The sequence below is a fragment of the Mastigoproctus giganteus genome, chromosome 12, assembly GCF_048544385.1.
Source record: "Mastigoproctus giganteus isolate SK-2022 chromosome 12, ASM4854438v1, whole genome shotgun sequence".
Classification (NCBI taxonomy): domain Eukaryota; kingdom Metazoa; phylum Arthropoda; class Arachnida; order Uropygi; family Thelyphonidae; genus Mastigoproctus; species Mastigoproctus giganteus.
In genome coordinates, this window is record NC_143586.1 from 54,897,263 (window position 1) to 54,911,828 (window position 14,566).

A 14,566-nucleotide genomic window follows, 5' to 3' on the forward strand; every position below is an offset into this window, starting at 1 on the left:
TGATATAGCGATACCGAACACTGGCAACCTGCGGAAAACCCATGGGGGAAAAATCAGGAAGTACACGAACCTAAGACAGGAGATCAAGAGATGTGGCATATGTAGTAGTAGTAGTAGTAATAGTGGCATGTGATGCAAGAAAGCAGGTATGTGAGCTTATGCAGCGTCAGCCAAAAAAAAAAAAAAAAAAATCACACCATTCCCTCCAAATGCCTGTGCAGTTCCTCCTTAAATTTATTCAAACTATCAACTTCCACAATGACAGATGGAAGTTTTTTCTAGCAATTAACCACCCGCTGGCTAAAGGCAAATTTCAGCACATCTATTCAACATCTGTCCTTTCTTAATTTGAATTTATGCCCCTTTAGGCTCGTAATCTGAACAAGTGAAAGGATCCCATCAGAATTCAGCGTGCTCAACCCATTCAAGGCCTTATTCACCTCAAATGTGCAACAGGTAACGACTATCCCAGTCGTGTCAACCAACGGTATGGTGCCAAAGACACTACGTAACAGCCGGACAGCAATATGGCTCCCAACGAACACTACTATTATTACTATTATTAGCTATATGGTGCAAGGAACCTGAGGCTTATGCTGCACTAGCCAAAAAAATATATATTCCCGAGTTACCACTAAGAGAGAGAGAGAGAGAGAGAGAGAGAGAGAGAGAGAGAGAGAGAGAGAGAGAGAGAGAGAGAGAGAGAATCACCAAGAAAGAGAAGAATGATGATATCCAGCTCAGGACCTTAGGTGTGCCAAGCCCATACTCACCAGATGTGAGCCCCTGGGCTACAAGGAACTCCAGAAAGTCGCAATCCTGAACACATGTAGGATAGTCAGAGAGTTCCTCTACCAACAGTAACACCAGACATAACAGCAACCACCCTGTGTACTTGGTAGGGATTCCCGTCATGAGGTGAAACCCCCAATCAGGGAGAAATAATAATAATTATTATTATTATTACATCACATTATAGAAGCTAATGGCATTTCAAACTAAAATTTTGGTTAAATTTAATCAAAAAAGCATTTGTAACTTAGTGTTTAAATTTCAACATTATTTATTTTTTCCTGCATGTTAAAAAATAATTATTTGTAAAACGAAAACAGTATGAAATTCTCGTAAGTGCTATAGTTCCCTAAAATTGTTTGCTACGTCAGGAAGAGCATGCGTTCTAAAACATTTTACTTTGTGGTCGAAAGGTGAAGGTGGCGGCGGCCACCGTTCGGCAGGAGTTGTGGTTTTGCACTTGGTAGTATAGCGTAGTTCGCTAGTATTTAACACATTTTTTCAGTGTCGAATTAATTTTGGTTGGTTATATGGAAACGTTAGGCTTGTAATTTCATGGAGTGTTTTTACTTTTTAAATAATATGATTTGCCTTTGCTGACTGTTTCAGCTATGGAAGAACATAGTTTACCCGTAGACGTAAGCCTACGCAGTATTGAAGTTAGGGTTACAGATACAGGTACTTTAGATTCAAATTTTTCTTCTATTGGAAACTTAAATTCTTGCGCATTGCAGACTTTAAATTCTAATCAGGGTTATGTCGAGAATCAGATTCAAATATCTCCAGTTAGTGAAGATGGGACACTTGTCAGTCCCAACGACGTAGCAAATGTCGCAAGTGATTTTGAGGACAAACTTCGAATCGGATACAAAGACAACAGTGCAAATCTTTTAAATGGCTGCAATACTCCCTTTTATTCAGATGCAAAGTGTGTGGATTGTGTTGATCTTTCTGTGAACGGGTTAACGAAGTGTTATAAATATGTTTCCTCCTCGTTAGAAGATGCACAGAGGACAGGTTCATCAGTATGTCTAAGAGGTAAAACGGATGACGATTCACATTTAACTTGGAATGATAAGTCAGCAGATAGTGACGGTGAAGGAAAAGTTCTCGATATAGGCCATGATAGTTTGTGTGGAGTACATAGCAGACCAACAAATTTTAATGAATCAAACAAAGCTAAAGAATATTCATTGTTACACACCGTTGACATGTACAATAATGAATCATCCGGCAGTGAAGATAAAGTTGATGATGTAGTAGTAGCTAGTGTATCCACATGTAGTAAATTGACTGAAAATATGTTTATCAAATATGTAGGATATGAGTCCGAAAATCAGATGCCTGACATAATGCGGCTTATACAAAAAGACTTATCAGAACCCTATTCTATATATACATACAGGTACTTTATCCATAACTGGCCTAAGCTCTGTTTTCTGGTAAGTATTTCACCACTGCATATTAGCAAAACGAAGTTGTGCGATTATGGAATTTTGGCTTAGATTAATATCACCTGGGATGTTATAATGGGATTATATGCAGAGTTCAGTGGAATTACGGTTGCATTAGTTGCTTTATCTTGCTTCATTTTGTCAGTTTTAAATTTCTAGCTACAAATATTAGATCAGAAAGTTCTAACTTTAGGTTAGTATATATTTGATTTGTTCACTCATTTTTAATTCCATTTAAATTCATTTTAGATTTTACGAGTGTTTATTAGCTGTGATTTTTTGTACTTGTCTTAATTTTTCACTTAATGCAATTATTTTGTAGTTTTAAAAGAAACAATATAGCCAATATTATACTTATAGGCATTACAAAATATACAAAACAGTACATTTTTGTTGGTGCAGTTTGGAACATGATGTATGTAGGATGTTAAGTGAATTTTAAAATTTCCCCCCATCCCCTTTATCTCGTTGACAGAATTTTGATAATTATTCAGGATTTGTGATTTATGTTAGAACCCACTATATATATTGTGCAAAATAGAAGAAGAATAAAATTTAAATAATGTGAAATACTTTAGTTACTTTAACATCTTAAACAATAATATCAAATGAAAATTTCTCTAATTTCATTACAAACTTTCCATCATAAGCATTTTTATATACATATATGGTGGACTACTTACCATATGTTTCTTAATAATTGTAACCTTAACATTTCAGATAAATTTCCAATGTACTAGAACACACATGAAAACAGCTTGCATTTATGTTATGCAGAGTTTAACTGTATGTTAATTTCTTCAAGTATGCAGATTCCTTTTATCCAGGTTCAACTGTTATAAAATTCACAGTATAAATTATATTCTACATATTTCTTTCCACTGATTTTGATTATACATCCAATTTATTTTTGACAGACTGTAGAACTGAAAATTCTAATTTTTATAAGAAATTAGAATTTTCAGTTCTAAAGAAATCTGATTTTTTTTTTAATGATAATTAAATTTTGTTTTATGGCTACTAAATATATCCAGTTTTAATGAAAAAAAGTTTATTAATTATAAATTTATTAATGTAAAATAGAAACATGAAGCAATCTGTCCCTGCCAGATTGAAGTTTGTGGGGGCATTAATTGTGCAAAACTTTGGCATTGCACCAACACAACAAATTAAGTCAATATTTATGAAAACCACTTTCAAATTAATGTGTTTCAGTGGGAAAAAAAATTCTATTAATCCTGTAATGAATATTATTAATGTATGTCACGAATATTATAAAGTCTAGTTTGTTTTGAAATTAATGTATTCCAATGAAAAAAAAAAATTTCTATTAATTTTTCTTGTGTATGTAACAAATATTATGAACGTGAAATAATTTTTATCCTTTTTCTCAAAGGTTCTTGTGACATTCATTATGTGAAAATTCTGCATGACTGAAATACAAAAATAATGGATGGACACATTTCGGTATGCCCATTGTTTATTGCGACCTTTTTTATTTTTCTTATGAATAGCCTTCTTTGCATATTAACACCTGTATGTGTGTTTTTATTAAGAGACATCACTTGTAAACTGATGCCTTCTAAATTCATTAGGGAAACAAGAATTGCCATTGACCAGTATTCTGTAGTATTCTATAGTATTCTGGCTGATGTCATACATAGCACACAACTCATCCAACTATGCCAGTCCCCCTCCTCCCATTCTTAGAATTGTAAAATGCAACAGACTGTGGCCTTTTATTCCCCCCCTTCCCCCGCTCTTGTTGAAGCATCAATTTTAATGCCATGATATGCAGTATATGTCAGAATAATGCTCTGGCATATTTTTGGCTACATAAGAGACTGTTGTGACACTTTTTCTGGAATGTAAATATACTGGCAGGTTAGCTGATTTATTGTTTGTGGTCACAGTTTTTCATATTTTCTGATAATATTTACGTAGGCAATTGTTAAACTTTGAGAAGATTTTGGATAGTGGAAAACATGCCATGACATTGATGAAAAGCAATCTTCCACTATCTCCCAGCTTATACTAAGTGAACAATATAAACAGACAAAAAAAGCAGCACATACAAGCCTAAAGACACTATTAAGAAGGTACAAAAAGTAACAACTACTAATCCCCAACCAGCAAGTCACCAGGATTAAATATTTTCCTGCAGAGCTTGGAAACATGATACTGCTTCTAGGTTATCTTTTGCCAGATTTTATAACAGAACAAAAAATCTCTGCACACTTAAAGCTCAACAAAAATACACTGGGTGAGTCAGAAATTTCTTTAAAATTTTAACACTGATTATCATAAATCTTTTATTCATGGAGCCCTGTTTTTTTTTTTTTTTTTTTGTAGGAGCCTTTTAAAATTTACTAGAAAGATGATTAGATAAAGAAGAACGAATTATAATAGTGAAGCTCTTCTACAAAATTGCTAGTGTTACTCTTAACCATAGATCAGACCATTTTGACTTCGTTCCACCTTCAAAACCAACAATTTATAAAACAATAGACATAACTCACGTAAGAGATTGGGAGTATTGGGGACTCTTTTAGAAGTGGTAGACTGTGTTTATTCAGGACTACAGGAAATGCCGTGCAAGTTGAAGTTCTATGGAGCTTCCTCAAAATTGTGCGTGCACACACACACACACTGCGTCTCCGTAGCCAGGTGGGCAGGAGTGGCAGTGCGTAGCACATACTTCTTGATTAGACCGGGGTTCGAGCCCGCGACCACCAAATATGGAGGAATGGAAAGGTCAGGGAATGACCACCGCATATAATTTTTCTGTTTATACTCCAGGACGACCAAATTGGTCAGAGTTCACAAGATAGACATAATACAAGAAACAGCACCGTATTTAGCAGTCACGGACTTGAACCCCGGTCACTCAAGGCATGCTGTACTTATGCATCCGCGCACCTGACCAATAGGCTACGGCGGCCTTATTCTGGAGCAATATGGCCTTAGTTGCTAATGCTCCTAAAAAGCAAATAACAAAAACAAAACACACACACACACACACACACAGCTGGCATCTAAATTGGATTTGTCAAAGACTTCTGTTATAAGAATTTCAGAAACTTTGCAATATAAAATTTATATTTTAAAATTTTATCACTGACAAAATGATGGTACTCCTGACAGAAGAATAGAATTTGTGAAGATTTAACCAAATGATTGGTGAGAATGAAAATTTGGCAAACTTGGAATAACATTTAATGTTAAATCATGCCTCCTGTCATGCTGATACTTATGTGCTGATGTAATCATTTAAGAATCTGATTAGAGATATATTTAGTAGTCACACTGGGTGTAATGGATTAAAAAGAGAACAATCTTGCCTACTTTCTTTTCCTTAATTTCTTTCCTTTAATTCCTTGCCTAATTTTTATGTAATTTTGTTTGTTTTCTTTTCATGTGTAATAAATATTAAAAATATTTAATAGTATTATGCATGAAAAGCATAACAGAAACTAAATTATCTATATTTATTGCACATAAAAAGAATAAAAACTCCTGTCAATAATTTCCAATATTCTGGCTATGGTTTACCATTAAATGAATATAGCGAATAAATTCGATATACTGGCATATGCAGCCCACTTGTCCAAAATTATAGTAGTACTTTTTTTTTTTTATAAACTACAGATTATGGGAATAAGTGACACAGCTGCCCTCTTTTTTTTTTTTTTTTTTCAATATACCAATATACTTATCTTTATAATTATTGCCCTAGACACCAAAAATCCAATTTGGATTTTGTAAATTTCTGCCTTTTAGTTTCCACCAGAAGTAACTCATCCATTTGGACATAAAGTGTGTCCTTGGGGATTTAGTTGCTTGCCCAGTAAAAAAATCAAGTGCATAATTTGCATATTTCCAAGATTTTCCAAATATCCATATTTATGAAAAAGCACTTACTCAAAAAATTAAAAAAAGCAATTGCTAAAACAGTCAGTAATTTTACTAAATCACCAATATCTTATATTAAAAATCCACACAATTTAAATATCTAAACATATAAAGAGGTAGTAATAATAAGCACTTCACTTTTTTAAAAAAATTATTGCAAAATCTATGATAAAAATTAAAGATTTAAAATTCTTTAAAATTATCAACAAGCAGAAATCATAAACAAGTAAAAGCACAAATAAGAAAGAAAGCAAGTGAGTATTTTAATTTAAATAAAGCATTCAATCTCACTATTTTGTGTGCTGACACTACAAGTGCTGATTATATTCATGCCTGTGTGTTGTAAGTGGCAAGAGGCAGAGCTTAATGTCACTCTTATTCCAAGTTTGGTGAAAATTTTCCCAACAAAATCATTTGGACTGATGAGACAATTTTCAACTGAATGACGTTATTAATCACGTAATTAAGTTTTTCATTGTGCCAATGTTAATCCATACAAACTGAAAGGTATTTAAATACTCCTGGCATGGGAGATATCTGCCCAGAAAGGCTGTTAGACTGCTCTGTTTAAGGAGCACTATCAGGGAGATCTTGCAGTGTTACAGGATTATGCCATTCTCTAAAACTGTAAGGAAAGGCCTCTGTATATTTTTTTTTTCCAGCACATTATCCTCTCATTGTAAGAGAATTTCTTCATGAAATATTCTCTAGAAAAGGGCTGACAGGCTCTATGGATTCATTGAATGCCCTCCAGGGTCTCCCAATTTAAACCCTGCAGGCTTTTTGTGTGAGGTTATTTGATAGAAAAGGTATGTGGCCATAAACATTCATTTTTAAACATTCATATTTTTTATTAGGCATTAGCACTTGGGGATCAGTTGCTGAAAGTTACAGAACTAAACATGTTTTTGGTTCTGTAACTTCTGTTTTGTATTGCCAAGAAATACTTCGGTTTTATACATTGTGGCATCTGAAACCTAAGAATCTGAGTAAATTGATCAAGGTCATACCAGTTTTTTTTTGACTGATGCTATATAAGCTTGCTTCCTTGTATCATATTGTCATGCTCATACAGGCAACCCACATAAAACATGGTACTTCTACAAGGTTTGGGTGTAACACGATTGATAAATTGCAGCAATCCTCGCACAACACTGTACTCATAACATGGTTAGAGAATTGTGGCAAACCTTGCATAAACAATATTTTTGAGTTTTTGTGCAGGAAAACCCTGCTGTTATGTTAGATGTAATTTTTTAACATTTCCATTCTTTTTTTGTGGATCTCCACTCTTGACTTGCAAGTTGTTATGCAAAAACAATTACAGGAACTCCCCAACATACATAATACTCGACTTACAGAAATTCGACTTTACGTAAGTTTTTGTCAGCCGGTGCAAACTTAAAAAAATCGCAGAAACGTATTTTGCATTCCGTAGGAATAAAGGTAGGTGTCGTAAAAATATTGTAATGTGGACCCAATAAAACATTTTTTTTTTTTTTTTTTTTTTGGTAATTTGTTCCAAGACCTTGGAAGTTGAAAATTTTGCTATATTACTAAGCTATTTATCTCTCTAAAAGGTCATTTTTATAATGCAAATTGCACTACCCTTTCATCGTTATCATATGTGCCGTTATAAGAATCAATTTTTGAACACCTTTGTGATATTTTTCTAAAGCCCATTTCTGGAGGTCACGACCATAAAACAATTTGTACTTTCTGGTTTATTGAGCTTTTCTGTTAGTGCATCTAATTATAAATGAGTAATAAACTCGATCTTACTGCAGTGTTAGGTGGGTCGGAAAACTGCTAGCTTGGGGGGAGACAAAGACCAATAGATTGACAGTAGCCACTGGCAGACGTGAAAGAGATTCTTGCACTGCTTCTATTAGAATGAGCAGAAGCCTGAAAAACAAGATGCATGGTATTTCAGAGACTGCTGGGAGCCATTGCGGTACAAGTAAACACATGGGTTGTGTTAGGGTAGCTAAGAATAGAAACAGGTGCAGGTATACTTGCGTGTACACCAATGCTAGGAGTTTAGAAAATAAATTTGATGAATTTGAGGTATTGCTCAAAACATCGAAGGCAGATATTGTTGGGATATCAGAGACGTGGTGTCACACAGATATAAGGGATGCAGAACTGCAATTTGGGGAGTACAACGTCTACAGGAAGGATAGACAGGATAGGAAGGGGGGAGGGGTTATGCTATTAGTTAAGAAACACATAAAAACCAAGGAAGTGAAGCCAGTTGACATCGCTGGACAGTGCAGTGTGGAGTCAGTTTGGTGTGACATAAACATTGGGAGATCAAAATTGAGAGTAGGAGTGTGCTATAGGCCTAATGACTCTGATGAGTATAATAAGGAACTGTACAGGGAAATAGAGTGGGCCAGTAAATCAGAGTGTCTTATAATGGGAGATTTTAATTTCCCAGATATTGACTGGAATTTGGGGGCTGGTTACTCACAAACTAGCAGGGCTTTTGTGGATTTATTGGATGATTGTTTTCTACATCAGCATGTTCGGGAGGCAACTAGAGGGAGTAATACTCTTGATTTGATTATCAGCAGTGATTCTTCATGCATTAAGAATCTGCAGATAAATGAACCACTAGGTGGCAGTGATCACAGTGTGCTGAAGTGGGATTTACTCAAAGAGGTAACTACCATTAGGGGTAAAGGGAAGGGTTATTGCTTCCGTAAAGGCGACTACGATGGACTGAGACAGTATTTAAATTCTATACAGTGGGACCAACTGATGATGTTACCAACAGCAAATTCAAAATGGGAAGCATTCAAAGAACTTATCTTGGAAGCTACTGGGCTTTACATACCAGCTAAGAAATATTGTTCAGGGTTTAGGCCAAAATGGATGTCAGATGAACTAATGAGGCATATGGCAGAGAAGAAAAATGCATGGGATACATACAAATTAACACATGACATAAGCCTATGATAGATACAAGTTGATATGCAACCAAGTTACAAAGGAGGTTAGGCAGGCGAAGGCAGATTACGAGAAATCCTTGGCAAGGGATGCAAAGAAAAACAGCAAAGAGTTCTTTACTTATGTAAACTCTAGAAGGAAGGGGATGAATCAGATTGGTCCACTTGATATTGATGGGTCAAGTGTTGATGATCCTGCTCAGGTAGCTAACAAACTAACTGAATATTTTGCATCGACATTCACACATGAGGAGTTATTCAGCGAGGGGAATGCCAGAGGTGTATTCAACTCTAGCAGTAAGCTACAGAATCTTGAAATAACTGGGAGTAAAGTGGGAAGATAAACTCTGTTGAAGATAAACACAAGAAAGGCACCCGGGGTGGATGGGATCTATCCAGTTATATTAAAGGAGGCAGCAAAGGAAGTAAGCAAACCCTTAGCCATAATTATGAGAGCTTCCTTGGACTCAGGGGAGGTACCCATAGACTGGAAATGTGCAAATGTGACCCCAATTCACAAAGGAGGATCAAAGGCTGACAGAAGTAATTATAGACCTGTGAGCTTAACTTCTGTTCCAGGAAAATTAATGGAGGCACTGGTTAAAGAAGCACTGCAGGATCATTTAGACAAGACTTCAGTTATAGCTCAGACACAGCATGGTTTTGTTAAGGGGAAGTCTTGCCTGACCAACTTGATTGGATACTATGATGCAGGGCGCCTCCGTAGCCAGGTGGGCAGGAGCAGCAGTGCGTAGCACATGCTTCTTGATTAGACCGGGGTTCGAGCCCGTGAGCCACCAAATACGGAGGATGCGGAAAGGTCAGGGAATGACCACCGCATATCCCCGGAGCAATATGGCCTTAGTTGCTAATGCTCCTAAAAACCAAACAACAACAACAACAACTATGATGCAGTCACAAAAGAACTGGATGCAGGGAATAACTTTGATATTATATACTTGGATCTTAGAAAGGCTTTTGATACTGTTGCACATGGAAGACTGCTACACAAATTGGAGCAGTGTGACATTGGAGGCAAATTGCTGCTATGGATAATGGGGTGGTTGAGGGGGAGAAGACAGAGTGTGGTAATCAATGGACACTGCTCATCGTGGACTGATGTTATTAGTGGAGTCCCTCAGGGCTCAGTGTTGGGTCCATTATTGTTTTCTGTATTTATAAATGATATTGATGATGGTATATCGGGCTTAATGTCCAAGTTTGCAGACGATACAAAGGTTGGCAGGGTTGTCAAGGACACTACTGACACTATGCTGCTGCAACAGGATCTGGAAAGGTTGAGCAGATGGGCTGAGAGGTGGCAAATGAAGTTTAACATTCACAAATGTAAAGTACTACACATGGGAAACAGCAACCCCAGAGCAACGTATCAACTCTGTGGTACTACAATGACAGTGGTAGAGAATGAAAGGGACTTGGGGGTGGTTGTGCAGGCAGATATGAAGTTCTCTGAGCAGTGCAGACGGGCTGCAAGAGTAGCCCATGGAGTATTGTCAATGATATACAGGAATTTTTCCAGCAGGGATAAGGAGGTGATTATTCCATTGTATAAGGCGATGGTCAGGCCACACCTAGAGTACTGTATACAGGTCTGGAGGCCTCATTTCAAGAAGGATGTAGAGCTGCTGGAACGAGTACAGAGAAGGGCAACAAGATTAGTGAATGGAACAAAGGGGTGCTCTTACGAAGAAAGGCTTAAGTTTTGCAAATTACAGTGTCTGGAGACTAGGCACCAGCGAGGTGATCTGATAGAGGTGTATAAAGCCTTGAATGGTTTAAGCATGCTCAATGCTGATGGGATTCTTCCTTCTAGCTCAGAAAAATCACCTGAGAGGGCATAAATTCAAATTGAGGAAAGACAGATGTAGGATAGACGTGCGGAAATTTGCCTTTAGCCAGCGGGTGGTTGGTTGGTGGAACAGACTTCCATCCCTTGTGGTGGAGGTTGACAACCTAAATAAGTTTAAGGCTCAGCTGGACAGGTATTTTGAACGAACAGAGGGGTGAAGTGGAAGTGGGTTTTTTTTTTTTTTTTTGGCTGATGCTGCATAAGCTTGCTTTCTTGCATCAAATGCCTCTACTAATGCTAATGCTAATTTGCAATAATCCCGATAACTGGAATTCTGTGCGTTTTTACATTACACCGTATTATTATGGTGAAATGTGTTCCCCTTCACTGAAATCTTCAATTGTATAAAAAACAAATTTTCTCTTCATTCCTATGATGAAGGAAAAGTGACGAAAAGTGCAAGTTGTGGTAGTGCTAGGAAATAAAAAAAATTGATTTAGAAATGAAGATGATTAAGAAGTACGAAGCAGGACAAAGTTTGTCATCTATTGCAATGGAATTAGGTCTCACTGCTTCAACAGTGAATATTATTTTAAAGGACAGTGTGTGTATAAAAGAACATGTCAAAGGATCAACATACTTAAGATCAACAGTGATCACAAAACAGTGTTCAGATGCTGTATCAAAGATGGAACAACTGTTAATACTATGGATGGAAAATCAGATTCAGAAGCGAGTGCCCCTGAGTCTAATGACCATTCAAGCAAAAGCAACAAGTATTTCTAAAGATATCAAGGATAAGTACGGCAAACCCCGACCCAAGTTCTTGGCAAGCAACGGGTGGTTTAATAGGTTTAAGCATCGCGTTGGTTTCCACAGCGTTAAAGTTTGTAGTGAAGTTGCCAGTGTGGATTCTGCAGCTGCAAAGAAATTTTGTGATGTGTTGGAAAAAATTATTGATGAAGGTGGCTATTCAACGCAGCAAATTTTTAATGTTGAAGAGACTGCTCTGTATTGAAAAAAAAAATGCCGAATCAAGCATACATTGCCAAAGAGGAAAATACAATGCCAAGTTTCAAGGTGTCAAAAGATAGGGCCACGTTCTTGCTTAGGGCTAATGCAGCAGGGGATTACAGATTAAAACCACTGCTTCTGTACCATTCTGGAAATCCTTGTGCATTTAGGGGCATCAATAAAGCCACCCTACCTGTGCATTTCCGATCAAACCAGAGAGCATGGATAACAATCTCTCTCTTTGAGGATTGGCTGCTTCATTCCAGAGGTTGGAAGATATTGTAAAGACAATGACGTTCCTTTCAAGATTTTGCTTCTATTAGATAATGCTCCTGGACATCCTATGCATCTAGATGATTTCAATTCGAATATGAGAGTCATATTTCTACCGCCAAACACGGCTTCACTCATCCAACCTATGGATCAGGGTGTGATTTCGAATTTAAAAGCATACTATTTATGTACAACATTTGCTCAGGGCATTGTCTGCAGTAGACAATGAGAAAAATTTTACGTTAAGAGACTTTTGGAAATCTTACAATATTTACCACCCCATCTTAAACATTAATAAGGCCTGGGTGGAAATTACTAAAAATTGTTTAAATGGCGCATGGAAGAAAATATGCCCACAGCACGTAAAAGGCTTCAAAGGGTTTGAAAATGACGAATCATGTGAAGAGATTACAGATAAGATTGTAACGGTTGCAGAGCTACTTCAGTTTGAAGTTGTTGCCAAAGACATAGAGGAATTAACAGAGGAAGAAGAGAAGGAATTATCTAACGAAGAACTTATTGACTTGCAGGCAGCGATAGTGAAAGAAGAAAATGCTGACGAAGCTCAAAATGAACCAAATGAAGAGCCGAGATGCTTCATCACCAGAGAGATGGTAATGGCATTTCGTGAAATTGCATCAGCAATGGCAAGGTTTGAGGAGATGGATCCTTACAGCAAACGATTCTTAATAGTTAACAGAGGGGTGAATAATATGCTTGCTTGCTACAAAGAAATCTACGATGAAAAGAAAAATGCCACCATCCAGTCATCCATTGATATGTTCTTTCATAAGGTTGAGCGGCCGATCCCTTCTAAATCTCCACAGCCCTCAACCTCTGCAGCGGCGTACTTATCGGCTGAAGATGTCGATTCTGACAACGATACTCGAGAAGTAAAACTTACTGACGTTATGCCTGTCTCTTCTCTTTTTTTGTAATTTTAAAATTTTTTTAAAATGCACGCTTTTATAATTTTTCCTGTGCATGAGATAAAAAAATTGAATAAATACAATAAATAATTCTATTTACATGTTTGTTGAACGTTTATTTTTTGATTCAATCAATTCAGCGAGCACAGTTGCGAGTGCTGCACAAGCATGGGAGAAATTCCGACTTGCGTAGTGTTCCGTGAAACGCGACCCTTACATAAGGTGGGGAGTTTTTATATTGGAAATCCCCGTGTTGGGTTCTGTGCTGTTGAACTTGTGCTTATTTGAGACCATAAAAAATTGTGACTTCGAAGTGTGTAGTTCATGACTTTTAAGGTTTTTGAAAAGTTATTTTGGTTTTTATTTCATCATTTATAAATTTTTCTGGGTATGTATTACCAAACTTTGTTCTTGAGAACCATATTGGAATTATTTCTTTGTTGTGAATTAAATTCCAACCCTAAATTATGCCTAAGGAAAGTAAAATAGCACCACTCAAAAGAAACTATTTCTCTAGAATCAAAGACAATTTTTGGAAAAAGGGGGAAAGAAGGGTATCATAAGTCTAAGAAAGTTTAAATTTAAATGAAGCAACAATCCAGACCATAAAGAAAAATAAATGGAAAATTAGAACTGCTGTTGCTGCAGGATCTATCATTTCTGCAAATATGACAGCTTGGCCCCAAGTGCCAATTATTGAGAAAATGGAAAAAGCACTCAGTATTTGAATTGACAATAACAGAAAAAAGCGGATCAATGTAATTAAACAAAGGGTGCTAAAATTTATAACCATTTAAAAGAAAATGGAGAATCTGTTAACCCAGAGTTTGTTGCCAGTAAAGGTTGGTTTGAGTGATTTAAAAACCACTTCCCATTACATAACATAAGAATTCAAGGGAAGTTGCATCGGCTGATAATGAAGCTGCCAAGAGGTACGCAGAGGAATTTCAAAAAATTATTGAAGAGCATGGATACACACCACATCAAGTTTTCAATGCAGATGAGACAGGTCTTTAGTGGAAAAAATGCTAAAATGTTTATTTCAAAAAAAAGAGAAAACTGCACCAGGTTTTAAGCCATCGAAAGGTTGTGTAATGTTACTTATGTGTGGTAATGCATCCGGAGATTACATGATAAAACCTATTCTAGTTTATAGATCCTCTAATCCTCATGCAATAAAAGGTGTAAATATAAATTTTACCGGTATATTGGAAAGCAAATAACAAATGTTGGGTAACTGCCAATTTATTTAAAGAATAAATCTTTCTAAATTGTTTCTAAATTGTTTTGTGCCAGCTATGGAAAACTATTTAAAGTGGAAAAATCTAGATTTCAAAGTTTTATTACTATTGGATAATGCACCAGGTCATCCAAACATTGAAGTAATGTTCCTACCACCTAATACAACTTCTTTAATTCAGCCATTAGATC

The 14,566-nt window shown here is 36.4% G+C and overlaps 1 protein-coding gene across 1 annotated transcript in view; it reads left to right on the forward strand.

Annotated features, from left to right (window-relative positions):
- The first annotated feature begins 1,210 nt into the window (after nucleotides 1-1,210).
- LOC150077075 (uncharacterized) overlaps nucleotides 1,211-14,566 on the forward strand; it is an 85,026-nt gene continuing 71,670 nt past the window's right edge. The window contains exon 1 of the mRNA XM_090386864.1: nucleotides 1,211-2,234. Within this exon, the coding sequence (XP_090242990.1) occupies nucleotides 1,404-2,234 (831 nt within the window). The 5' untranslated portion in view covers nucleotides 1,211-1,403. The remainder of the gene's footprint in view (nucleotides 2,235-14,566) is intronic.